This window comes from Numida meleagris, chromosome 4 (assembly GCF_002078875.1).
Source record: "Numida meleagris isolate 19003 breed g44 Domestic line chromosome 4, NumMel1.0, whole genome shotgun sequence".
Taxonomy (NCBI): Eukaryota; Metazoa; Chordata; class Aves; order Galliformes; family Numididae; genus Numida; species Numida meleagris.
Window position 1 is genome coordinate 38,326,247 of NC_034412.1, and position 26,053 is coordinate 38,352,299.

General features: G+C 39.1%; 1 protein-coding gene and 1 long non-coding RNA gene across 5 annotated transcripts in view; one reads left to right on the forward strand and one right to left on the reverse strand.

Moving 5' to 3' along the window:
- GATB (glutamyl-tRNA amidotransferase subunit B) overlaps positions 1-12,611 on the reverse strand; it is a 64,990-nt gene extending 52,379 nt beyond the window's left edge. For 2 of the 4 annotated variants that reach the window (XR_002437735.1, XM_021393578.1), the window contains exons 1-2: positions 12,438-12,610; positions 10,732-10,882 (exon numbers count right to left, since the gene is read on the reverse strand). Coding sequence is in view for 2 of the 4 variants with exons in the window: in XM_021393578.1 (XP_021249253.1) it covers positions 10,732-10,882; positions 12,438-12,580 (294 nt within the window). In the remaining 2 variants the exon portion in view is untranslated. Of the gene's footprint in view, positions 1-10,731; positions 10,883-12,377 lie in introns of all 4 variants that reach the window. The other 2 variants (XM_021393580.1, XM_021393579.1) reach the window with 2 other exon arrangements.
- Positions 16,168-26,053, forward strand: part of LOC110398679 — a 30,004-nt gene continuing 20,118 nt past the window's right edge. Inside the window, exon 1 of the long non-coding RNA XR_002438551.1 lies at positions 16,168-16,393. This is a non-coding gene — a long non-coding RNA (uncharacterized LOC110398679). The remainder of the gene's footprint in view (positions 16,394-26,053) is intronic.

Consider the following 26,053-nt stretch of genomic DNA (forward strand, 5'->3'; position numbering starts at 1 on the left):
TATGGACAAAACAAAGAACCAAGAAAGCCATCTTAAATATTCCTGGTCTTCTAAAACAGAAGCACCTCTCCTCAGTATTTACGTCAAGAAATTCCTAGAGAACTATCACAGAAGAAGGTGTAAGTTGTCTGTACTGGACAATCTTAAAAAACCTCAGCAGTGGCATCTCAACAGCAGCACTGCCTCCCTTGTAGCTATCCTATCCTGCTACAGCACTGTGGTTACTGAGAGTTAAAGGAATGAAAGAACAACTCAACTAAGATCTCACTTGTTCTTGTATTTCTTTACATCTACTGCACAAGAATAGATTCTTTTTTTAAATATATCTTTATTTGCAAGGTCATTTTAGCCATGGCCTTGGTTTAAAATAGAAAACTATTCAATAGTTCTACAAAATTATATATAATACCTTAAGCAGCATAAATTTCCACAAAAAGCAAACTCTGAACTGTTTTTTTTTTTTTTCCTTTAATACCTTAGCAGTATACTACTATTTACTCCTTATACTGCTACATTTGAGAAAGCTGGTTCCCTTTCAGGTGAAGATGTATGTTTTTATATTTAGTAAATTATTTCAACACTTTAAAAAGTAGGGTGCAGCTTTTTTTGTCTGTTCATTTTGCTAATAAGTAAAACAAGATAGGTAAAAAAAAGGAACATCTAGATCTCTTACTTGGAAAAAGTTTATTTCTGCTCTCCCTTTAAAAACGTTTACTGTAGCAGTGGCACACCAGAGGCCTGTGTTACAGAGCAAAGTATTTCTTGTATTAAATGCAATAAAGTCAACATAATTCCCCAGAAGTGTTTAAAAAAAAAAAAATAGATCCCAGGTGATACATTTTAATAAAGTAGATTCCATATTAATTGGTTATCTTAAGACCTTCACTCCTACTTATAAACATGAAGAAATCAGCATTCTGTGATTACCTACAGGACTACTTATCTCAGAAATATGTAATTTTAGCTTCTTTTCATTTCAAAAACAGCTGGAAGAAGGAAGTAGTGCAATGTAGTTAACCAGCTCTCCGCAGACCTGGTAGTAATCTTTAGAAACCTGAACAGATACATCTAATCATATTTCTCAGTACTCCTATTTCATATCACTCTGATTTTTATTTGCTTCCAATAATAGATACATTCAGTTTTATTATTCTTGCAGTTTTAGAAGTACCACCTTGTATGGTTCTTTGAAGTGCATTAGTAAGTTAAACTTCAAAATAAATTATTCTCTTATCTACTTAATACAAATGTAATTTCAACTCTTCAATCTGATACTGCAGTCGAGTACTTCAACACAGAGTTCCTTCACGGTATCCTCCCCCACACACTGAAAGGTGCAAGCGTCCTGCAGCTACGCGTGTACAGCATGTGCAGGACAATAATGAAGAACTAACTCTTTTCCAAATAACCCATTTATTTCAATAGAACCATTGGGAACCACACTCCAGCCCCCTAGGCATACAGTAACAACAAGTAAGCATTGTCATTCGTTCGGTCTTCAAAGAGCCTCAATATTCCAACAGAGGAGGTTGTTAAGCCCAGGGAAAATTTAAAAAGAAGGCCAGCTTCAGTTAACAAGCCCTGCATTTCAGTCCACAGAGTACTTCCAGCCCCAAGATAAACACTGTGTTCTCACCCCTAAGGAAAGGTGCAAGCAAGGGGAGAAGGCGGCAGACATTTAAAATGAATATCTTAGATTAACAAAGAGATTTCAGATGAGGGAAAGAGAACAAAATGGCAACTGAGAAGCTGAAGCAGTATACAGAGTTAAATATATCTTAATACATTTGGTAACCTTATCTTTCTGCTGTCTGGTGTCAAAGATATATGCTGCTATACAAAACGTATTATTATCCCTAACCTTGTCTGGTGGCAGAGTTGGCTTGTAGTGATGCAGCATACACTTACACATGGCATATCTCAAAAATAAGGAACTCTGACATCTTAGGAAGCGCCCAGATCTCAAACGCGTTACTTTCTGTGCAGCCGAAGAATAATGAGGCACATTCTCTTGAAGCTGAAGAGCTAGTTTGAGAGCTCAAACCACAAGGCTTAAAATTGGACTAAGTATCTTCTAGTGGCAGTGATAACCAGAAAAAATTCAGCGGCAATATGGAGAAATTATGACCCCTGAGAGTAAGAAGAACAGGAAAGTATCACCAAATTCAAGGCCATTTAAATACTGACTTGCTGCTGGGTTTCTCAGTCCTCTGAGACAGCAGTTGCTAAAATCCACAGAAGGAAAATTCCATTCAGACCACTACGCTCTCAGTGGAAACAATCAATTTCCGCGGCTGGTGGTGAGGCAGTCAATCCAGGGGCACTGCCTCAAACTGGTGATCTTTGTGTCTAAGTTTCCATCACCTGTGGCTACAACCAAATAAACTTGTGCCATTCAGAATTGGTTCCAAGCAGAAGGCACAACAATGCACTGGAAATACAATGGCTAATGAACTCTGCAATCAAATACTGCGTTTCCGTGGCATTCTCATCAAGAGTCCCGTATCTATCCTTTATGCCCTCTGTGCTGATAGCAGCATCTTCTGTGTCTGCCACGTGGTTTTTCTGACCAGTCAGGAGGATGTGTACTCTGTTACACCAGCTGAAATGTAAACCAATGCCAGTGCTACGTGAGATTCGGTTAAACACAGGAAGAGCTAGTGAAAACAATTCGCTGATTCTAGAGGTCAGTGACAGAACAACGGCCAAAACATAAGTTACACAATGTGAGCAAATCCAAATTCAGAGTTTTGATGTGGAGCTTCTCAGGCCATTTTTCCTACACTAAGTTCTGCCAAAAACAACAACAAAAAAGTCTAATACAGGCTTTTAAACATGAATGACATTTGCTTTCTTCAACATACCCTGTGTTGCCTAACTTGTTAAATAGCAAAAAAGAGCACTTAGAGCAGAAATGGAAAGAGTTTCTAAACCAGCTCCCTGCTCTGTTCATTCCTACAGGTGGTTCACTGCTCCTAGGTTTGTTGAAGGTCAGTTCCCTTGTCTCAGCTGCAACAAATTCTGAAGTTTGATACACACTGACTGTCATTCTCTGACTTGGCTCCCTGCTCTCTGCTCCTCATTGCAATTTTTGAGTTCACTAAAAGCTCTCAGCCCCTGACTATAATTCCCTCAGCCCTTTTTCCTCCATTTGCAGTCTCCTGAAATGCAGTTATTTGCTCACCAGACAGAACTCCTAGGAATACAACTTACAAATTGACGGTAAAACAGAAGTCCAACACTCACAAAGACAAGAACATACTAATTCAAGCTAATAATAAGTGACAAAACACAGCAAATCTTGCAAAAAGCTGTTAAGAAAGCAAACAAAAATTCTTTATTAGAAGGCAAGCTTTTTTGTTATAATTCTTTGTTAAAAGACAAGAATAGCAGGACCATTGAAGACTAATTTCCTGTGAATAACTATCCAAGTTTGTTTCACCTAAGCAGTGATTTCAACACTCTTGCCTCCAAGATTCCCTTCATCTTTTCCCCATTTCATCAAACATCTAAACTCAATTCCTAATTTCCTCTTCATGCTCTTACTGATACATTCACAAACACTTCTACAGACTCAATTTTTTTTTTTTTTTTGACCAATTCGGTTGAACTTGGCAGTGAAACGGCAAAACCAGCATTTCTGTATAGAAAACAATGGCTGCAATGGCAAAATCCACACAGGTAACTAATAAACTCCAGTGGCACAAGCCTACCTATTCCTTTGAAAATTAAAAAAAATAGCCATTATATATTTACAGTGCCAAGGTGGCTAATAGAGAGCAGAATACAAAGAAATAAATTAATTTTACCCTAGGAACCAATTACAGCCTAATTGCACCAAGATAAGTTTCAAGCAAAATACATAAAACTGACAGTTACGCAACATTACACATGAGACAGCTAACCATGACGAGAACAAAGACCCAGTCTACAATTATCTGACATCAAACACCGTTGGACAGTGTTTCCTAAATACCTTTTAATGAAAAACAGTCTTCAAAGAAAAAAATGATGATAAGCAGAACAAAGAAGCAAGACATCAGTTGGCAAAGTCAAAATGCTACAAAAAAAATGAACTACCATTGCTACTGAAGCTTTTCCTTAACAGAACACCGTTTTCATACATATGTATATACGTTGTGCTATACTACCTTGCATCCCCTCAAAGGGAATCACCTGGAAATGGCTTGAAGAGAAAATGAGAAAAAAATCTTAAGGATGCCAAAGCTTACACAGTGACTGAGAAGGGAAGCAACAGAAATTCCTCCCGTTCCCATCAAATCACCCACAGTTCAAACTTAAAATAAATCCTCAGCATACTGAGAGATAATACTGCAAAAACCTAACGTGCATTTCAGCAACAACTTCAGACTGAATCCAGAAAGAGGGAACACTGATCTGTCTAGCTGTCACGTAACAGTCACGCTGTCCAATTGTATCAGGGATGGCACAATCCCTGCAGCAGCAGAACAGCGCGTAAGAAAGGAAACAAGATGTTGTAAACACCAGCTCCTCGCTAAGAAGTAGAAAGAAAGCAACTGTACAAAGCAAAAAGTAAAGCAAGAGAAAACAACACAGTAAGAGATAAGTGAAAATGCATAGATAACATCACCGATGCATTGAAGGATCTGCTGAAATAGGTGACAGCAAGATGTTACAGTCACCTCAGTGCAGTTCTAACTGGCAAGTTTACATTAGCCAGGGGGACATGCTAAGGATAAACAGCAAAGCCAACAAGAGCTAAAAGGAAGAGAGCTCAGTAGGTAGCAGAGTTTCTGAAAAGGAGACAAAGCCCTACAGGAGTTGTTAGCCTTGACAAAAAGACTAAAATACCCAGAATTAATGTAGCAACTTCTCACAGATGAAGGAGACATAGCAAAAAGAAAAAACTTTACAGGGCACTTCTTCAGAGCTTGGGAGAAGAGCAATGACAAACATCGCCAAACTCTTCAAAGCACAAGAGCTGAGACATTTCTAGAAAAATGGCATTTATAGTTAAGCGTGAAGGGAAGTCACTGCAAGCAAGTGCAGTAACTGAGGAGGTGTAACATTCCTCAGACCCAAACTGAAGGAAATGAGTTCCATAGACAACTACCCCAGGCAGTGAATGAGCCTATGACAGAGAAGGCAATATAATGAGGAACACCCTTCACGATAAGCCAGCCCTGAAAGTCACCTGAAATAGGCTTCCTTCATCTTTGAAAGACTTCTCCAGACCAGTACAACAGCACTGAACTGATTAATAGCTTGAAATTATATAGGTAGGCTCTAATCCATCATGCACTCAGAAATTCAAGGCTCTATGAACTGTAAAGGCATTCTCAGGGTGCAAATCATTTGAAAGTCTATTTCTTTCCCCCAGTTCTTTCTAAATTAAGCAGAATTTTCTTTTTAAAGGCCTACTGGAACTAGCACTAACATTCTTTGCAAGTCTAGCAAGCTGGGACTGTGTGAGCAATAAAAGGCTGTGAATTGAGATGTTACATGCATGTAGCAAACCCAAACATTATCTGGAAAGGAAGAACTGCTGAAGATAGGTACCATGAATTTCTAGGAAAACATCTCCCTCTGAGCAGTTATTACACTTTTAGCAAAAGACATAGCAAGCAGTTAAAGTGAACCTAGACATCATTAAATAGCTTAAAACAAGCATGCACTCACTTTTTCCTTCAGGCACTACAATTAATTTACTTTTAGAGGAGAGTTGAAGGACACAGCAACTTAAGCACATATGGTTTCAAAGAAGAAACGAAAACGTAGATTATGACAGCTAAACCAACATGCATACAAAGATCATAAGACTGCCCGATTCCTCAAGAAAGGTGTGCAATTAAAATGTAGTTATCAAAAGGAAAGCTAAGAAACAGAGTTTTTCAAAGCAAAGTAGTACAAGAAAAGAGTAAATTTATACACATGCCAGCAGGAATGTCAAAATACTACTGAAGTCCCAAGTTGGTAAAGCAGGTGCTGCAATCACCAGGTTTAACAGGCCCACGGTATCAAAGAACCTAGTTTCAAATGCTAAGTATAAATTCTGGTCTGAAATGCCATTTCCGTTCTGATATAGACGGTGACAAAAACAACAAAATCCACAGAAATCTTTCAAGTGCCTTTGAAGCAAATTCATCAGGTAAATCCTGTATATTAATAACATGTAAGATTCATCATGAAGTTCGATAATCTATCACCCAAGCCAGCTGTAAAAACACTGAATATCTGTCACTGTGAAGGATAGATGCAATCTCAACACAGAAAAGGGTAACTAAAGCATCCTCCACATCCCCAAACAGGTTACTACCCCTCCCGGGTCCCTGGGCAGCCATTCCACAGCACTGCACTGCAGGGTGGGGAAGACAACAGGACAATACAGTGCTGCAGTGACAATCCTTAGCTTTGGAGAAGTCAGACTTTGGACTTTATGTTGTCAGTAACGCAACACCTGAAGCAACAAGAACTAATAGCTATTCTAGTTGCGCTTTCTTCCACAAAAAAGATGTATCTGGTTGCAGGAGTATCATCATACAGCTGAGAGAAAATACAGTACGGTGCAAAGGCATCCTTCCAACACTCCCGGTGGAAAACTAAAGGAATTTAAAATGAAGATATGAAAATCTCAGTAGAGGATAGCAGCTATGGGTAAGTCGTCAAGTCCTCAAGGACGTCTAGTCCAACAGGAAAAAAGGCAGCCACTCCAAAAGTAACGCCTCCTATCTTTTTCCATGGAACAACAAATTCAAAGAGCACAGTAACACTATTTGATAGAGCAAATTCACAGCTACAGAAGGCTGTTTTTCAATATAGTCATTACCATCAGCTACGCATTTTCACCAACAATGAACAAGAGCCTGCATGCCGCACTTGTAAAAATCTGCACTGCCGTCTGGAACACAGCTTGTCTTTCACGTTGCTGTCGCCGCTGGTGAAAAGCACCACCCACCGCCTCACTGTGCTCACATCCACTCTTCGGTCTCCATAAATATTCAGCAGGCATCGATGAATGTCAGTGGGTGCCAGTTACTCCGTGTGGAGGAATTCAGTGACACACCTCTGCTTCACATACTCTTCCACGTCAGACGCCATTTTGTCAGACCGCCCCTCTGCTGCCATTTATCACACGGCAACAACATGTAATGGAACATTGGTGGGAAGGTTCGACCTTTGCTGCCACACCACCAGCATCCGCCTCTGACGTCGTGGCACAACATAATAAAATAGGAGGCATCGCTTTCAGAGCAGCCCACTTACATATTCCAACAATATCATGCATCTCATGATAGCAGCATTCAACACACATCTTACTCTATTTTTATTAAGGTGAGAACAAATTTATCTTTTCTTCATTATATGCAGATCTTGGCCATTAACAAGTGTTTCCAAACATTATCTTACAAATAGACTAGAGACACTATTCACACTATAAAGACAATGAAATTCAAATGCACGAGGTGTCAACAATTTCAAGACACTTAAGACCGTAGGGCTAACATTCAAATCTTATTACTTTAAACCTTAGTTACGTAAATCCTAGATTATTTCTCAGTACATTTGACTAGAACAAAGCAGGATCAAGCTTTCACTTTAGCCATGAAGGACACAAACATAAAATGTGCATCTTCTGGTGTGATTAGTAACAAAGACTAAGCACAGAAAATAAAGATTTCAGCCTTTAGCTACTAGATCTATCATCTTATTTCCTAGGCTGAGCTGTAATTACCTTTTAGTCAGCCACCTCAAGAATGAGAATATCTGGATTCACTTCCTGTGAGCCCACTCTCATCTTTAGAAACCTTTAAGACATTCTCAGAATTTACAGAGGATATATTAGACTGCAAGCGAAACCACCTTTCTGGATCCTCAGAAGAATTTCAGATCAATCTACAGGTGCATATAATGCATTATACACCACACTGCATCTTTAGCTTAATACATAAGTTCTCTGAACACATCACAGTAAGTTGATTGCCATGTTCATCCACTTGGTTTAAAAAAAAAAAAAAGCCTTTCTAACATCTTTGAGGGTTTGAATACTGTCCCAAAGAGAGGCAATCCTTACGGTAACTTATGCAAGATACCATCTGGTCCAGGGGTGAGGGGCTCCACCACCACAGGGTACAATAATGAAGTCTGTAGAGTGGCATGGGATGTGCTTTCCAGTCTCACTATTTAATCAAAGCTTTGTCAGGTCATTTTTTCTGCCTCATGCCAAATAGCAGTACACCTGCATAGCTCTTCTTGCCTGTAGCTGTCTCTCAGAGGCGCATTATGAAAGGGGCATAGGGAAATGTTCATGGCACTAACCCATTTTTTATGGTCCTCCTAAGGCCTTACTTGCAGCAGTAACATAAAATAAGTTACATGACAGTACAAGAAAAAAATATAAAGCAGAAAGATGGAGGAGGGCTGAACAGATTCCTATAGTTCCCCCTTTACTCACAGCAATGGATCTTTCCCACGCTCATTAGTGACCAAGAAATGCAAAACAAATAGAAAAGCTTCCTCAGCACCATTCTTTCCGGTCCCACTGCAAAGCAGCAATGCTAGCACGGCTGTCTATCACAACCATATCGTGGTCCCATGGTAAGTTTAAATCCCTCTGACACTGAGAACTGTCACTGTCATTCTCAGTTTATAGTGGTGGTTATTCTCTGCTGCACAACCGCTGTATTCTTCAGTTCTGTTAAAACTTTGCTCCTGTTTTTTTCATTTCTCAACAAAGCGGAGTTGAAAGGCCAAATACATACCTTCTAAAGACAGTTTAGAACATTTGTTAAGATGTTGCTTTACTTTTTTAATAAACACTTAGAAATTTTCAAAATTCACCTTCTTTCTAAATCCACCAAAATCCATCCAATTCTAGCTCACTTTGCCATATAAAAATACATAGAGTTAATTCAAGAAAATGAGCCCAACTATTTGGTGCCAGAACAAATACTGTTTTCCAACTTAAATTTGTGTACAGCAAGTACAATGGGAAAAATTAAAGGTAAGACTACAGATTGGATTCTGTATCACATCGTAACATGCAAGAACAGCTCTTTTGTAACATTCACTTTCAACCCTGTTTTCACTAGTACTACAGCGAGAAAAATCTTTCTTCTTGTATAGACAGAAGCAGCTGGTAGAAGCTAACATAGAATCACTACTTTTCAATTAACTTAGCCATCCTGCTTTTGCATCTCAGGTACGCTTATCTTCTCTGCCAAAGCCCGCATGTACTGGTACATTCTCACAAAGGCTATACAAAGCCTCATTTGCAAAACACTGTAACGGAGGAAAATGAACCTCTTATTTGGAAGAATAGAAATATGTACATAAAAGTGAAACTCTATGTAAATGCTCATTTTTGTTCTTCAAGAACAGATTTTCTACTTGACTGAAGACAAGTATTAGACAATTTAACAGAACTTCCTTGCATCCACAGAATGTTAAGGAAGTCTAAAACAAAAATCTTGAACTCCTTCAAATTCTGCGATTATTAACTCCCTAACCTCGGCCTGCCTTCACATGAAACGAACTCACCGTCCATGTTTCAAGTCTAACTGGATTCTTCTGAAACAAAAAGATTTCAGAAGATTTCTTTTCTCTCTGTGAAGTTTTCAAGATTTCCGCATAGTTAGGTCTGAAACAGCCCCGAACTGGCACTGAGACCAGAGTCAAGTCCAGATTTTATCAGCATATGAATATCAACCCATTTCTCTCTTTAAGGATCGCACAGCATGTATCAAGTCCCTAGAAATTCACCTGTAACTCTCAATTTCATAATATTATTTAAAAATTTGATACAGTGAAGAAAAGCTTTCAATAGATTAAAAAAATACATCTGCAACGGGAATTCAAACCTCCACAAATATACTTAGGGGAGCGCTCTTGCATAAAATAATTTGACCTCATGATAATCTCTGCATGCTTGTTGCACAAAGCAATGCCAAGTCTACTCGCTACTTATTTTCACCGTATAGGGTTATACTTCTTTAAACTTTTTTTTTTTTTTTTAATATTAAATCTCTCGGGACTCCCATGGAATTCTAAAGAAGCACTGTCACAGGTATCACAAAAAAAAATTGTAATTGAGCTGTGACTTCAAGCAATTATTATGCTTGCTTTAATAAATTCTCATTGTAAAATGCTAGCTAGCTGTTCTGACTTATTAGTCCACAGCTTTTCACACACAGACACACACACACACACACATATATATATATTTATTATGCTGCACTGGAAATATTTACAGTTGACACTTCCCTAAACCAGAGAATTTCTACTCCAGAAACCTAGTAATCTCAGAGTGGAACATTCCAAACAGCAAATGACAGCTACATCAACGCACATATGGCAAAGTAACATCAAATGGCCACTTGGAAATCTAAGATGCCCTTGTCTCACAGGAATGTAGGTACCTCTCACATTTAAGGAATACCCTGTGCCTCATACTAACCAAATACACTCTGGCCTCACAGAAATACTGCAATTCATTTAATATGTCAAATAGACACTCCTTATTTTTTTCCTTTGCAGGAGATATCAAATACTTGTAGTGATGACTAGGGAGTGAGTAGACTGAAAAGAAACAGTATCAAGCATCTCAGATTATCAAACAGCCAGAAAATAGAAAAACATGTAAAAATAGTTCTATAGTCTATAGTTCTACATTAGGAAAAACAAAATACTGTAAACGTACTCAAACTTGGTTGGCATAAATTCTGATGAAAATTAAGTTGCAACATAACTTACTGGCAAAGTTCCTGGTAAAGATGCGTCAAAGAAAGATACCGAAGAGTTAGGAGGTGCTGCAAACTGGACTTGGGAACCAGAGAAAAGTTTCGAGTTGGAACTGATCTGTGCATGAATTTCCAGACCCACAACTGGTACCCATGGAGCAAGACTGAAAACAAAAAAAGAAATGAAACACGGTTAACATACAGATGATGTTAAAAACCATCTAAAAATAGTGGTTTTTTTGTTGCTGTTTTTTTTCCGTTTTGTTTACAAAAATCTGAAATGTAATTTTAAAAAATTGCAATGTATAATGTAATGTAAGAAAAAATTGCAAATGATATTGCAAATCCACCTACAGTGTGTTGCCAAAGGCTGTGCTGCAATACTGGAGACCAGGCAGTAACTCAAAACATATAAAGGCAGGACTGTATGGCAAAGCGTGTTGATTATATAAAGAAGAGAATGCTGTAGGAAAGCAAATGTAATGATCTGAAACTTTTGCCTTTGCCTTACATGAGAAATCTTACAGAAATTAATGAGGCAAACTTGCATGCTGGATGAACCCTAATTTGGTAACTCAGGAAAATTATGAAATCATCATAAATATCAATTACTTCTCATGTAGTTTGATAAATTTCCAACAGACAGGTGGCATAATAAATTATGTATTTTTTGTCAGCTAGTCATTTGCATGCTGGGAAAGGTAGCTCTCCAGAGCAGTGTTAGTAGCACATTAGCATAAACATTAGAAATCTGGTAATAGAGAAATCATCACTCCAACTAGAGAGCTACTGCTCTCTGAACATACTCTGCAGAATAAAGCTTCTCTATATTATCTGAAAAGTAATTGCAATTCTCACATCCATAACCTTTATATGGATAAGAGAAAAGGGTCACCTTTACAGCATGAATTGCTTGACAGTTTCTGTAAGTAATTATCTGGCCTTGTACAAATGAAGTGGCACAAAATATTTCAGTGATGAAATCACCTTCCTACAGCAAGATACCTCAGCAGCAGATAAGATAGCTAGAGCAGATAAGCAAGCTATGGAAAAATATTAAACAAATAGATCAGGTACGGTGTTCCTTCCAAAGGCGAACAGAGCGCACTGACAGGATTTCGGGTCTGCCTGCCCTCCTACAGCCGAGCAGATCCCTACCAACATCACAGCGGTGATGCAGATGCCACCTGTATCTGCTTTAGGAAGATTATAGAAAAGGATTGAGTTGCAGATGCTTAACACAGGCAATACTATTTTAATGAAGCCATGCTTTCCTCAGTGTTTTCCATTATTCCCAGAAAATACTTTGGTTTAGATTTTTTTTTTAATTGACCTATTTCTTTTTTTTTCTGACTAATTTTGCTCTTTATTTCCTGTTTCTTTACAGTGCATCCTCATCACCGCATAGCATCTGAAAAAATACCTCAGAGCCCACTCAGGCTTACGCTCCGTTAAAAAGATAAACAGCGCTCAAGTCCTGCCCCCAACACAGGCGAGAAACCCAGCGTTTCTTGCAACGTTTGCTCAAGCTGTATGTTTATCTATGTCTTCGAAGAACCAATCCGAAGCAGTACATTGCTGCTGGCAACTACATAACTTTATTTAGGTGATCGGTCGTGCAGAGAAACCCGCATGTTAAAAATGAACAAGAAAGCTTACAGATGTCGGGGGGGAGAACCTCAAAACCCAGCCCCTCCCCGCGCTATCCCAGCACCGTACCGGCTCTGCCCCGCTGGCACCGCCCCACCTCTGGCGTTGCAGGCAACGGCTCGCCGAGGGCGGGAAGCGGAGCAAGACCCCCGGGACCCGCGCTGCAACACCCGGCGCCAAACCCCACCGCAGCCACGCGCCGCCGCCGCCATTTTGGTTTGCAAAACGCTGAGAGATTACTGCAGCGCCCCCTGGGAAATGTAGTTCTGCGCGCGGGATGGCCGCGCGGAGGGGCGGGAAGGAGAACTACAACTCCCGACAGACCCCTCGCCTTGGCTTCCCGCACAGGCCCGCCGCTGAGGGGAGAGCGGGCTGCACGCGCGCACGCGCGCGCGTTCCGCCTGAGGGGGGCGGTAGTGAGAGAGCGGGAGGCTCAGGCGAGGCAGAGGGGCAGTGGCTGGTTTCCCTGCTTCTCGGAGAGCACACGCGTTCCTGCCTCCACCGAGGGGTGGGTGAAGAGCTGTTCTGCTCAGCTTGTTGGGAATGTGGGGGCTTTTGTCCCTTCGCTCTGCTGAGCCAGCGCCCACTTAGCTGGCAGGTGCAAGCCTGGCTCTGGGCACAGCTCCCTCCCTTTCTTCTGAGAGGCATTGCCTCTTGTGCCCAGGATCATGCTGTGGTCAGCTTGAGAAGCTGCTTAAGTGCAATCTGAGGAGATCTCGAGAGCCTTAGATCTACAGGTCCTGAGCCTATCCTGAGAAAATTAACAGTTGTCCTTAGAAATGCTGGCGCAAGACCCACTGATTGCTTTTGTACCTTTGTCTGACCTCTTGTTTAAAATGTTACTTGCTCAGGGTCTCCGAAGGGTTGCATATTTTTTTTGTTTTGGTGTCACACTGATACAAAACCAGCTGATGCTTTATGGGTGGTGTTTTGCAAATCTTTCGCATCAAACATCACCTGCTGTTGCCTGACGTGTTGCTCATATGGTGCCATTTGGTTGCAGTCTTGAATCTTAACTTGCTGTATGCAGAGCAGTGGGACCTAGTCCCTTCCAGGCATGAGGGTGTTGTTGCCGTACAAATACATGGCAGTGAAGATCACTGTCCAGGGTGTACGCAAGCATCATAGATGCTGTTTCTGCAGCTACATCTAACAGACAATAGAATTAATAACCTAATGTCCTAAACCACAGGCCTGTGGAGCTTAAATGGAAATGTGCATTAGCTGTTGCTTATGTCATATTTGCTCTATGTCAGATGATGCTAATAGAAGCTAATCCATCCTAAACATATGAGTAAGACTGATTTCTTCCAGCAGAGGACAGTGGTGCCCATAAGCACTTGACATTTTCTTGCAGCCTTCGTAACCTCTTGTCTTCCCCAGCTCGAATGTGACATGCTAAGAGGTTCAGAATGATGTGGAAGATATAATTTATCTAGCTAACAAAATGTTCTGTAACATTCTTTCCATAGTACTCACTTTCTAATATATTTTAAATGAGTAGAATTAGCAGAAGGTTCTTCTACAAGAAGAACAAGTTGGCAGATACCTTCAGCAGATGCAGATCTGCAGTTAATTCCACAATGTTGTTTATGAATTTTAATCTGTGGCTTTCCCTTGGGGAAAATTCTTCATTAATCTCAAAGTCTGACCAAGACAAAATTCTTTTGCAGTAAAGAAAAACTGGCCCCAGGTGGTCTTGGACACTTTGTGAAGAATGAAAGAAGATTGGCGTGCTGCTTTTCCTCATCTCTTATCGTGGAGCTCCCTGTGTATGATACACCCTAACATAATGCCTACGTAGCCGTCTTTAAGCCAAAGGAATGGGTAAGGTTTTTTAATAATTTTGATATGAGGAGAACCTTATTGTCTTTTGGACTTAGTCCTATGCTTATGCAACGTGTTGTGTGTAAGACAATTTCAGGTTGAAGCCTTGTTATATGATTGTTGTTAATGCAACAACAAATGCATTCTTTAACAATTGTCTTCCATGAACTCCTCATTTAAGAATTATTTGAGATTTTGAAGGTATTGGCAGCTTGCTTCAACTCACCTATGAGTTTGTACTAGTATAAAAATGACAAGTTTTGGATTATTTTACTTTCTTTAAGCCTGTTATCTTGATGTAATAGAAGATTTCATAAATAAGTTAAAATCTTATGTATATTAAAATCATGTTACTTGAAGCCTTACTCTGCTTTCATTGCACAGACTTCTGCCCTTTAAAAGGCAGCAGAACGCACAAGGTTGAAATTTGCTTTCCACATCCCAAACTGTTATCCTGGAACTTTTAGCTGTATGGCTGTTTTCTTACTTAAAGAAGACTGGAAAGTGTCATTGTTTGTGATTTAAATCGCCTCCATGCTATTTTAATACCCTTCCTAGAAAAAAATCCATTTAAAAGCCCTTTTCCTTTGCAGCCCCGTGCCACTGACCAAGCAGGTAATAAATGAAAGCTCACGCTTCCTTATAGAAGAAGCTGATCAATCACAGACAAGCAGGAATAATTGCCTTTCCCAGCAGCTTACTTTGAGTTCAAAAATCCTACATATTTGTTCCTTACGTACCCTGAGCTGCAGCTTCTACTTAGCACGAGTGTTTATAGATCATGCTGTGGCACCGCATAAAGATTTGTACAATGACAGTTCAGTACCATGTAGACTTCTATATCAGAGAGGATACATCCAGGGGACAGTTTGCTCTGAGTCTGAATTTCTTATTGCTGTATAAATTTAACCAACGCCTGAGAGGAAATTGGAATTTTATAGAGGACAAAAGCCCAACAGCTTATCGTTTAAGACACAAACGTACAGTCTGTCCCGCTTATTGGAAAGAAGATCCCTCTGAATTTCAGTTTACAGAGTCTGAACTCTAAATACTGCTTTCTTGAAAGCCATGTTTAGCATGCACGGTTGATCCTTTTGTAGATTGTGAGATCTCCTTTGAGTATAGCAGGGAAAGGAGTATTCAGTCTTGAGTTTGTTAAGTACTTCACAGGCTGCCTGCAGTGTTTTATTTCAGCACGTGAAATAAGCAACAGGCAGGAACGTCTTAGATTTTGAAGTAGGAGGCATGCCTTTTTGGAGAGTAGATCTGTAATCTGTCAAATAATCAGACATTGTCCTACAGGGAACAGTAGTGAAAAGGATTGCTGAGTTTGGAAGCATACCGGTGAGGGATGGCTTCAGACTTTTAAGCCACTATCATCACCTGTGCACCTTGAATTGATTTTTTTTTTCTTTGCAGCTGTTAAGTAATCATGTCAGTGATTTTCAGTCAGAACTTTCGGTTCACTTTGTTCATCTACAAATAGCAGAGAATGGCAAATCCAAAAAAGCCATGTGCCTCATCTTGCACATGAGAAAAGGGTATTTCTGTTGAATATAGGAGCCAGTGTTTAGGGATTTAATACAACTGCCTGGCCTGGTCTACTGACCATGCACACGTATGCATGCATTTTGTGATACAGGTGATACAAAGGGACTCATGGTTCGAGGGGCCTTTTGTCAAAGTATGTTAATGTAAAAAATGTCTTCTAATAAAAATTGATATTAAGTAGTGTGATTTCATAGAAGTATTATTACTTGTTACTTGAAAATAATGGTCAGATACAGCTAGAAAAAGTCATAAATATATTTACAGAATGACTTTCTGTTATACAGTAATGAAAGTAAAAAAAAAATAACATGCAGATACTAACAGTTATGCAGAAGGCAGATTTGTTGTTCTTCAGAGGCTATGTGATAGGAAACAAAATATTTATATAAATGTACGTATATCTTTGGTTCAGTGATAAGAACCTGTTACATTATAGCTCCCGTGTACTGATTTTCACTTCATTTGTCTTGCCTGGGAGTGCGGCAACGAGCAAGTGGCTACACCTGTGGTTTAAATCAGATGTTGGCAATCTGCTAAGTAGTGCTTTTGTACATTGTGTGGTCTTTGTGCTTGAGGACATTGAGTTGATTTTAGACTGGCTACTGGCCTTAATACAGTTGAGAAGCCTTAGAGCTGATTTTCTAAAGGTAAGGAAAGCATTTGTTTCTGGGTGTTTAGTCTTACTAACTTTGTTTTATATGGTGAGTGCTACTGCTAATTCTGTTCTCTTATCAAACTTTTTTCCAGTATGGAGTTCAGCTGTTATAGGCCTAATAGGTTTTATGCATTGTGTCAGTGTGTCTCTTGATGATGTTGTTAGGAATTTATGTTATGATTGTATGGTACTTCTGATATGATTTCCAGTAACTAGAGATTCATTTTCTCTATGTGGCTTATTTTTAGTGTGATCACACCTTTTGGTTTGGGTGTATTGTAATGCTCAATATACTGTAAATGTTTGAGTTGCAACATAGTAATCACATTAATTTTATATTTGGATATAGTTCTGTTTATAGGGAATATTTTATTGCTGATAATTTTGTAGTTTTTTTCTATTTTAATACTCTGTTTTTCAAACAATCGGAACTGTATTTAGAAACAGCGGAGGCTAGGCTAAAGTTTTCAAATTAGAAAAATTCATAAATATATTGTATACATCTTAAGTATATACTCTGTGGGATGAAGAATGTAAAAGAAAGCGATAATATTTCAGTTGATCTTCAACCAACAAGTATGTTCTTCTTAACTGTTTGGCAGCTACCTGTAAGTGCTAGCCTTTAAAAATGTTTTCTAAGACTTTGTTTTCTCTTTGTCCTTCCTTATTCTTTACAGAGTAGAGAGAAAGCGTGTAGATGTAAAAGCTAATTTATTCTTGTGTTTCATTATTTTTTTGCACTGTGTTCTTGTGTATCCTGTTTTTTCTCTGTTTGCATTTTTCAACTGAAATTTCAGGAAACCGTCACGCCTGAGGCCTGTTATTTCCTACATTAAGTGCCACATTTTGTTTGAGACTATCTGTGACTTTCTGTGTAAGGTCAGAGATATAGTATTTCAGTAGCATATGGTTTCACATAACCAGTACTAGAACGAGTACTTTATTCTTTAACCTCAGGATAAGGAAAGAAATTAAATCCGATTGTACCAAGCCCAAGACTAAATCCTGATATGTTGTTTCTGAAGGAAGCCTGAGAAGTACTTAGCTTTAGGTGAACTCTACTTTCCAAAATGCATTTTAGATATGTGTTCTGGTATCCTTTCAAATTACTTATGGCTTCAATTTCAAGTACTCGTTATACAGTTCCAGCTGACAGCCCCACCCCAGGGAAAAATAAGCACAATGATCTATGTTAAGTTAGTTAAAGAACACAAATTTCACTTGAAAAGTCAAATGAGGAACAGGTATCTAAGTATTTTCAGTAAGAAATAACATTAATAGTCAACAAAACCTCCAATTACTATTGACTTCTTCTGTACTGAAAAAAGTGAGGTAATAGTTTCAAAGAGAACATAATGCTTGGAGAAGCCAGTTATAATTTTAGACTGTTGTTGTTTTTTTTAAATCAGAAAATGTAAAGGTGACCTGAAATATTGCTTTTCAGAGAAAGGTTTCTTTAAAATGTGGGATTATTTGTAAATTGAAGCCAATTGGAAGAGCTTATATTAAAAAAAAAAAAAAAAAAAAAAAATCTTCCAGAGCTTTAGCAGAGTGCTTTGAGGGACTGCGTCTACAGCTGTTTGCACTAAAAACTGCTTTGAATTGTCTGAAGCGATAGGGATGTGAATTAAAAACTTTCACCAGATGGAACTTACTGATCTATTTCTCCTGTGCTTTTAGTGCAATAACATAAGTGAAGGAAAAAGAGCAAAAACATTGCAGGTAGTTGTTCAAAAGCCTTGTGTAAGTTTCAGAGCCTGAAGTGACACGGTCCTGGCTCACCTTTTTTCTATTCAATAATACAGACAATATTTCTTCTTTTTTAGGGTTGATTTTTAAGGAGTGATTTATTCACTTATTTTCAAGACTCTCTATGTTCCTCACCTTCAACTGTATTCAGCGGTATGTTGTCATGCATTGTCCAAGAGGGCTCAAAAAAAAAAAAAACCAGGCTGAAAACCTCATCCTGCTGGATATAATGCCTTTACACTTGGATAAATAAAAAATGAACTTTAATATGTGGGTTGCTCTAAAAGTAATGCTACCTCTTCATTGGCATGGAAACTACAACAGATGCAAAAAGCACAATAACTCTATTTGACAGAGTAAATTCTCAGCTACGAAACGCTATTTTATATTCAACATAGTCACTACCATTAACTATGCATTTTTGCCAGTAATAAACGAGCCTGCATGGCATGTTTGGGTGTTAAAAAAAAGAAGAATTCTGCACCAGTATAGGTGACCTGCTGTTGCCACTGCTGAAATGCATCACCTGCTGCCTCACATGCACTGTTTAGTCTCCATAAATGTTCAGCAAGCATTGATGAATGTCAATGGGTGCCAGTTACTCCACGTGGAGGAATTCGGTGACGCACCTTTGCTTTATCAGCACTTCTATGTTAGATGCCATTTTGTCAGACTGCCCCTCTGCTGCTGTCTGTCACATGGCAGCAGCATGTAATGGAACATTGGTGGGAAGGTTCAGCCTCTCCTGCTGTATCACCAACAGCTGTCTCTGATGTTGCGGACCAACGTAATAAAATAGGAGTCATTACTTTCAGAGCAGCCCTCATAGTTGCACTGTTGTCCTCTGTTCCACTCAATGCCTGTAGCAGTTGAAACTATCCTGCTATGCCATGCCTTGTGCTCAGTGACTTTCTGATATTGAATTAAAAAAAGGTTCTCATTTTGCAACTTGAATAAGTCCCGTATAAACTTAAAATGTTCACATACTGAAGTGTTAAGTGAAATATGGAAGAACTTAAGTAGCGCTATGTAGCGGATTAGGGCAAAGAAAGCTTTTTTTTTTTCTTTCTCCGAAAATTAAAGGCTCATTGGTTTTGAAACCTGATCATGATTTCTTTATGGACCTGGGAAGGATAGCTGTTCATTGACAGTATCTGACAGCTCATATTCAGAGTCATATTGTGGCAGCTTGGATTAATGAGTGCCTTGGGGGACAAAGAAGGGCAGAACACACAGAAGCAGCTCAAACTTGCTTCCTGTTTTGGTTTTGTTTTTATTTTTTAACTTGTATGTCTAGTGTCCCAGGAGGACTACTACTGAAGTTGGATCAAGTATTTAGTCTTGTGTAGTTTGTTCTGTCCCAGGGGCACCATCAATTCATGGTGACTGGTTTAAATTGTTGCCCACCAGGGCTAGATCTGTTTTACGCAGGCTGCAGACTGATCACAAGGTAATGAAAATGTTCTCTCAGAGGCTTCTTTAATTTCATTTTGAACTCCTGACCTGAACGCTAGTGTGATAATTTGGCTCCACTGAGTGTTGTTGGGATGGTGTTTTACATGTATTGCATTAAAGTGGGCCTGTCTTCCAGTCAGTTTTTTTAGAAAAAGTATGTATAATTGTTCAGTCTTGTGGCCAACAGCTGCGTTATAGCCGTATGCCAGTATATAAAGCACACGAATGACAGGATGTCTCTATTACTGTTGCTGTCAAGATATGGAAAACAATGAAGTGGGTAATTTCTTACATCATCTCAGATTTGCCCTTAAACTTCCAAATTCTCTCTGTAGAAACTTTTATTAACGTATCAGTCAGTATCTGCTGTAGAACTGAGGTGCTTTAGCTTCAGTAACTGATTAGCAAATTGCAGTCTGAAGTCAGAATGTAAGAGATGTTGTGTGCTTTGCACGTATTGCAGCAATGGCTCATTAAGCTTTAATAAATTGGATAATCTTTGTGTTTCCTCAATGCTTTGTCCAGTGTAACGGGATGTGCAAGGAATTCAGTACGAGCTGGCGGCCTCACAGTTTAGTTTGAGATGGCTGCTTTTACAGGCCTTGTTAAAGCAAAACTCTAAGGGACTGTGGAAGTAAAACTGAAATATTTAGTATGCATTATATAACTGAGGCAATGTTTTTACCTCAGGGACTTTAGAGACCAGCCTTTCTAGTTCTGCTATATTCGCTTCTCTTTCCCTTTCACTTTCTCTTTACATTTATAGTATGGTATCTACTCTAGTGGTGTATTTCTTCTTCCTACTTCTGATGCTCATGGTAGTGACTTGCAGTAGTAGTACATGAATGCACTGCTGTCTTCTATTCTGACAATACGTTTGATCTCTTCTTTTTCTGTTGTTGTGTACATTGAAGCAATGCAAGTGATTGCTTGGGAAGCCTTTTTCATCAAGACAGTATCACTATGAGGAGAATTGATTACTCTGTGTCACTCGACAATTCATAAGTTTGTAATAAATGTACAGGAGGCCAGGAGTGCAGTAGTAACTGTGCTTTGAAAGGCTTTGTGATATATCTGGCCTCAAAAGCACACCTAGGTTTGTTACTTCCTGTGTTACTGACGTGGGAGTTTAATGAGGTAATATTTTGAACATATGACTGTTTTACAGGAGGATGAAAAATACTGCATTTTTCCATCTATGGTCTGCTATCTTGTGCTCATGGACAGGGAGCATCTCACTCAGGGATTGTTTCGGTCTTGCTACATGAGTAATGTGAAATGTACCATTTCTTCTAGGTTCCAAGAGGGAGGGATTTAACCTTCTCTTGAAATCTGCTTCCCAAAACCATGTTTGTTGTCTTCATAAAATATTCTGAAATATTTGATTAAGCATTAATTGGGGGGGGGGGAAGACACACAATCAAATGGACAAATTGGAACTAATACTACTGAGGAAATCATCTAGTTATTGGCAGACTTAAAGAATGATATGTGCTCAGAAGTTTGCAGGTCTGAACCTGATGGAGGTTCATATCTCTGTATGCATGCATAGTGTTAGATAAAGCTAAGTAGGTTATTCCCTCAATTAAAAGAGGGGTAATCTACCTTCCATGATATTTACTGTGTGAATTCTAATGTACTTTAATTACGCGGTCTTGCTTCCCCATTTTGTGATCATAATTATTTGGTCTTTATCACCACATGTTTCCATTTAGCAGTTTAAAAATCTATTGCTTTTAAAAAAATTTTATACGCAGAAAGCAAAGATGTGTTTCCTACTGTAGGGTTTTACTTGAGAGGAAAACTAGAGAAAACTTGCTTTGAAAAATATAAGCAGTATATCTGTTCATCTCTTTTGAGTTGAGCACAAAATGAATTCGTTGTCACTTTGGACCAAAAAGTGCTCACCAGATTTGAAAATGCATGGTAGTAGTGTAGTAAACAAGACACTACGTTTATCTCTTCAAAGACCAAGGAGTAGCTTAAATAGTATTTTAAATTGTGGTTGATATGAAATATTTTCATTTGGGTCATGCATGCAGTAATTATTTCTGACAAGTTAATTTTGCAAATGTCCAATTAAGATATTCATTCGTAGCTTCCCTACAGAAAGCAGCTGTATTCGGTTAGATGTGAATTTCTGCTATGCACCTAAGCACTGATCCAAATCCACGCTTTATGAAGTCATCTGTTGGCTTCTGTTCTGGTGGTGATTTTTTTTTGTTAGCTTTATGTTTGTTCTTTTCTAGTTTATAAGATTAATGTTCTCAGTCTTTCTTTAAATTCACTTACATGAAATCAAATTTTAGGGATGTAGCTTCTCATGAAGCTGCCAGACTCTGAGAGCTGGGACTTTAAGAGAAATATTGAAACATTCGAAGACACAGAACTACTAATTTTGTAGAAATACTGTAAAGTAAATAATTATGGAGTGTGCAGTCTTTGAGACGGCGGGATGACACCTGGTATTTTCAGTTGATTCTGGAAGCTGTTGATTCACTGCTGTTGACAGAAGTGGAAATAAACCAAGACAAGATCATACTGTGATTACTTAGAAGGTTCAAGGCTACTTGTAACCTGCCACAATCAATCAGGTGTTTGTTTTTTAGGAACGAACTAATTATGTGTATTAAAAATAGACTTTGGCCTCTAGAAGCTTTAAAAAAAAAAAAAAGAATAAAAATGAAGTATCCAGTACCTATCCTTAGAGTGAGCAGCACAGGATTAGAGAACCGCTCTGCAATTAATCAAGCTACTGATTATACTAGGCTGAAAACTCAGGGGACCAAATTTACCAGACCCCAGGCAGGTAATTTACATGATCTGTCCTGGTATTAGCGAGGTGAATTCAACAAGATGTATGATAGCGATGGTAACTAGTGTTTCCTTTCTGTCATCTACCCTGTTTTTCTGCTTGCGTAGAAAGGTCTTTAGTGGTAATGGACTAGGTCAGAGCAGGACTTAACTTTTATGGTTCTTTGCTGCTTGTGCAGAAGTCAGTATGTTGCTGTTCTAAATCCTTCTAAAGATGGCTCATTCAGCATAGACATGACAGGAAATATTGACTAATGCTCCTGGAATTCTGTAAATTTCTTTCAAGCCTACCTTGAGAGAGAGATTGAATAAGTGCCACTGTCCCTTTCTGCTTAAAAGTACATGGGTGCTCACACAGACTGCAGTACATACAGGGCTGTTTTACAGCTGGGGCTTATGTACTTGAATTCTCAACATTCCTTTTTCTGTTTTGAAACTTAAACTATTAATGTATCTTGAGAGCAGGTTTCGGACAGATCTTGATATCAGGCTGTGTCATCCCCCACACATAGTTTGGATTAATTTTGTATCTGTTTTGCAACTCTCACGCTGACACCTGTTTGAACACAGCAAAAGCCTAGCTTTCCCTGCATGGCATAAAGTCACTAATGTGAGAGAAAGGACAGGCAAGGCCAGGAGAGAGCACATTGGGAAAGGTAACTGGAAGTCCTGAGCATGAATTTTATAGTGCCACCTAGAAACAGTGTAAGCAGAAAAGATTCTGTTTCCACAGCTCTGGTTAGCTTGATTTTTTTCAGAGACTCTGCATTCTAGAGAAGACCCACTGTTCTAACTTATGGAGTGACTAAGGAGGCCGCAGAAATGTCTTATTTCAGGCTTCTGTTGAGTTCATGTGCATCCCACGTGTGACTTTCTTAGTACCATTGACCTAGGCTTCCTAAACATGGCTGATCTAATGCTTTTTATCAAACTACTCATGAAGTTTAAAAAAAAAAAATAGACTTTCAGTATTAGTATCCAACTGTAAGAATTGTCTAGAGGATAATAGTAATATAGATCTCCAACTCAGATTTTACAGCATCATTTCTACACTTTTTTTTTTCAGCACAGTTACAGTAGGTCTGGATTCAGGTTCATATTGCTCCCTTTTGCATCATTGCTTGGTCCTGTATATGAGAAAATAACTACGAAAAGCACAATGTTCCAGGGTATACCTCTGACCTCTGTTTTGGTGCAAATATTCTGAGAACTCCTGACTCTTGATACAAACACACACCAGTTTTGGTATAATTAGTCTTAGCTGAGGCAAGAAAGAATGGAGTTAAGGGAAACTGAGGACGGGGAAAACAACAACAAGCCCTCTGTGGTCTGAATCTCAGTGACAATAATATTAGAGATGCATAATAAATGTGCTGGGGGGCGGGTACTGGGAGAGGAATGTTTTTTGAAATATATATATGACCTTGAGGGTTTTACAGGTAGAGAAGCACATTCAGATGGTGCAGTCTTTAAGCTGATTGTCTGAAAGTTGATGTGAAATAGCTGGAGAAGTGGTAAGATTTTGGCTGGTTGCTATTAAAATTAATCTCATTACTAAAATAAAGCATTTAGTGTCTGGACAAGTGTTTACAATGAGTGACTTCAGAAAAACTGGTTGAGTTTCACTGCATCAAAATGTAACTTAAAACTAGCCTGACGCGCTTTGAAGTTCAAGTCAAACTGTTTTTCAATAGTCCTGTATATCAGTAGACTTTAAGTGTAGAAGTGGTTGAATGTTTTCTTCCTTTAATCAGTGACAGCAAAAAGAATTGTAGTGGTATTGAAGCTTGGTTTGAATCAAACCTTGCTGTAATGAGGACAGTGTCATTACAGCCGTATGAAGCTGAAGTAGTCTAGGTAGGTTTCCTGTCCAGACAGTGATCCACTGGGTAGAGGATGTACTGAATGGGATGCACCTACTCTAGTAGTAAACTGATGAATGTCATGTCTGATATCTTACGGCTGGGGTAACATCCTGCTGGACTACTGACCTGGCATAGCACTTATTACAAATGTAACTAGTTGTTCGGATGTATAGATTCAAAAATGTTTTAACCTTCGATTTCAGGGTTTATTCACATATTAAGTATACCATTAGTAGACGCATGGTCATAGTGCTTCATATCTTATGTCACTGTACTAGTATTTCACTAATTTTTATAATCTTTATTTTACAACGGGGGAATGGTTTTAAACTAAGACAGGGGAGGTTTAGGTTGGATATTAGGATAAAGTTTTTTACACGGGGTGGTGATGGACTGGAACAGGTTGCCCAAGGAGGTTGTGGATGCCCCGTCCCTGGAGGCATTCAAGGTCAGACTGGATGTGGCTCTGGGCAGCCTGGTCTAGTGGTTGGTGACCCTGTGCACAGCAGGGGGGTTGAAACTCAGTGATCTTTGAGGTCCTTTTCAACCCAGGTCTTTCTATGATTCTGTGATTTCATTAGTTATATATGTTGAGTGTAGGGAAACCCTCCAGGCTGGATTCCTCCACCATGTAATTGGTGGTACAAAAATTTTAAATGCAGGAAAAATTGCTCTCTTAAGTATTGAAATGTGTGTGGGGGGTGGAACACAATTTACATACTAGTACAACTTGGAACTAGCCAAACAGTGGATGATAACTTATTCAGCATTGGAGTATAAGCAGAGGGGAAATGTAATCACAGGGTAATGTGGTTTACCAAGGTGTGTGTGTATGTGGGTGTTACGGGGCACTCGAGTATGTGACGGGGAAGGCCCTTCCTCATATGCTTGCTATTGGTTCACCTACTTTACTTGAACCCGTGACGTAAGAAGGAGAGGCTGTCCTTCTGTCCTTCTTTGTTTTCATAACAAAGGGCACAACAACTCTGTGTATGGCTTTTCGGAAGTGAGTGGCTGGAGCGGGATATTCCATATGATTGGCCAGGGGCCTGCGTGAGCTTCTGGAACAGTCTAGTAAAAGATAAGATTATACTATATAGTTCTGTAGCTTTTAACAATAAACGCCATTTTGCCGCTCATCATATTGATGTGTAAATGCAACAAGGTGACCGGGGACAGAAAGTAGTCCTTGCGGGCAAGGTGACAAGTTCTGAACGGAATATCAGATGTGGTGGTCTTCACCACATGTGGGCTGTTACGGAAGTCCCTTAAGGACATGGAAAAGAGAATGCTCTGTTTATTCTTCTATATCTCATCCAGTCTCGATATAGTCACCAAACGAACTGAATTAGGGCAACAGAGGCATGAGTACATGTCCTATTCTGTCACCTTTGCTGCCAGATCTTGGGAGCAGATAACTGTATTTGCTGTTTTCTCTACCTGTGTAGTAAATGCTGTCTTTCATGTAGGAGAGAATGAAGCATGTCTGTGTCTGACATATTAGCACAAACTGTAGAAGAGTCTAGATTTGCTCTGATGTACTGGACTGTGAGAAGGGCTGCCTGAGATACAGTTACGGTTTTGCTGTTCTGCCTTCATGCAGTACACTTGTTCCAGCAGTGGAACAAGGTATTCACTTATTCTGTGCCTTGATAGAGCTGTGCAAAACTACTGGCATGCTTGTCCTTTAAGATACAAGTTACTATTTGCTATGAATGTTGTTTAACTCTCTACTCTCAGAAGCGTAGATAAAATTCCAGATCCTAATA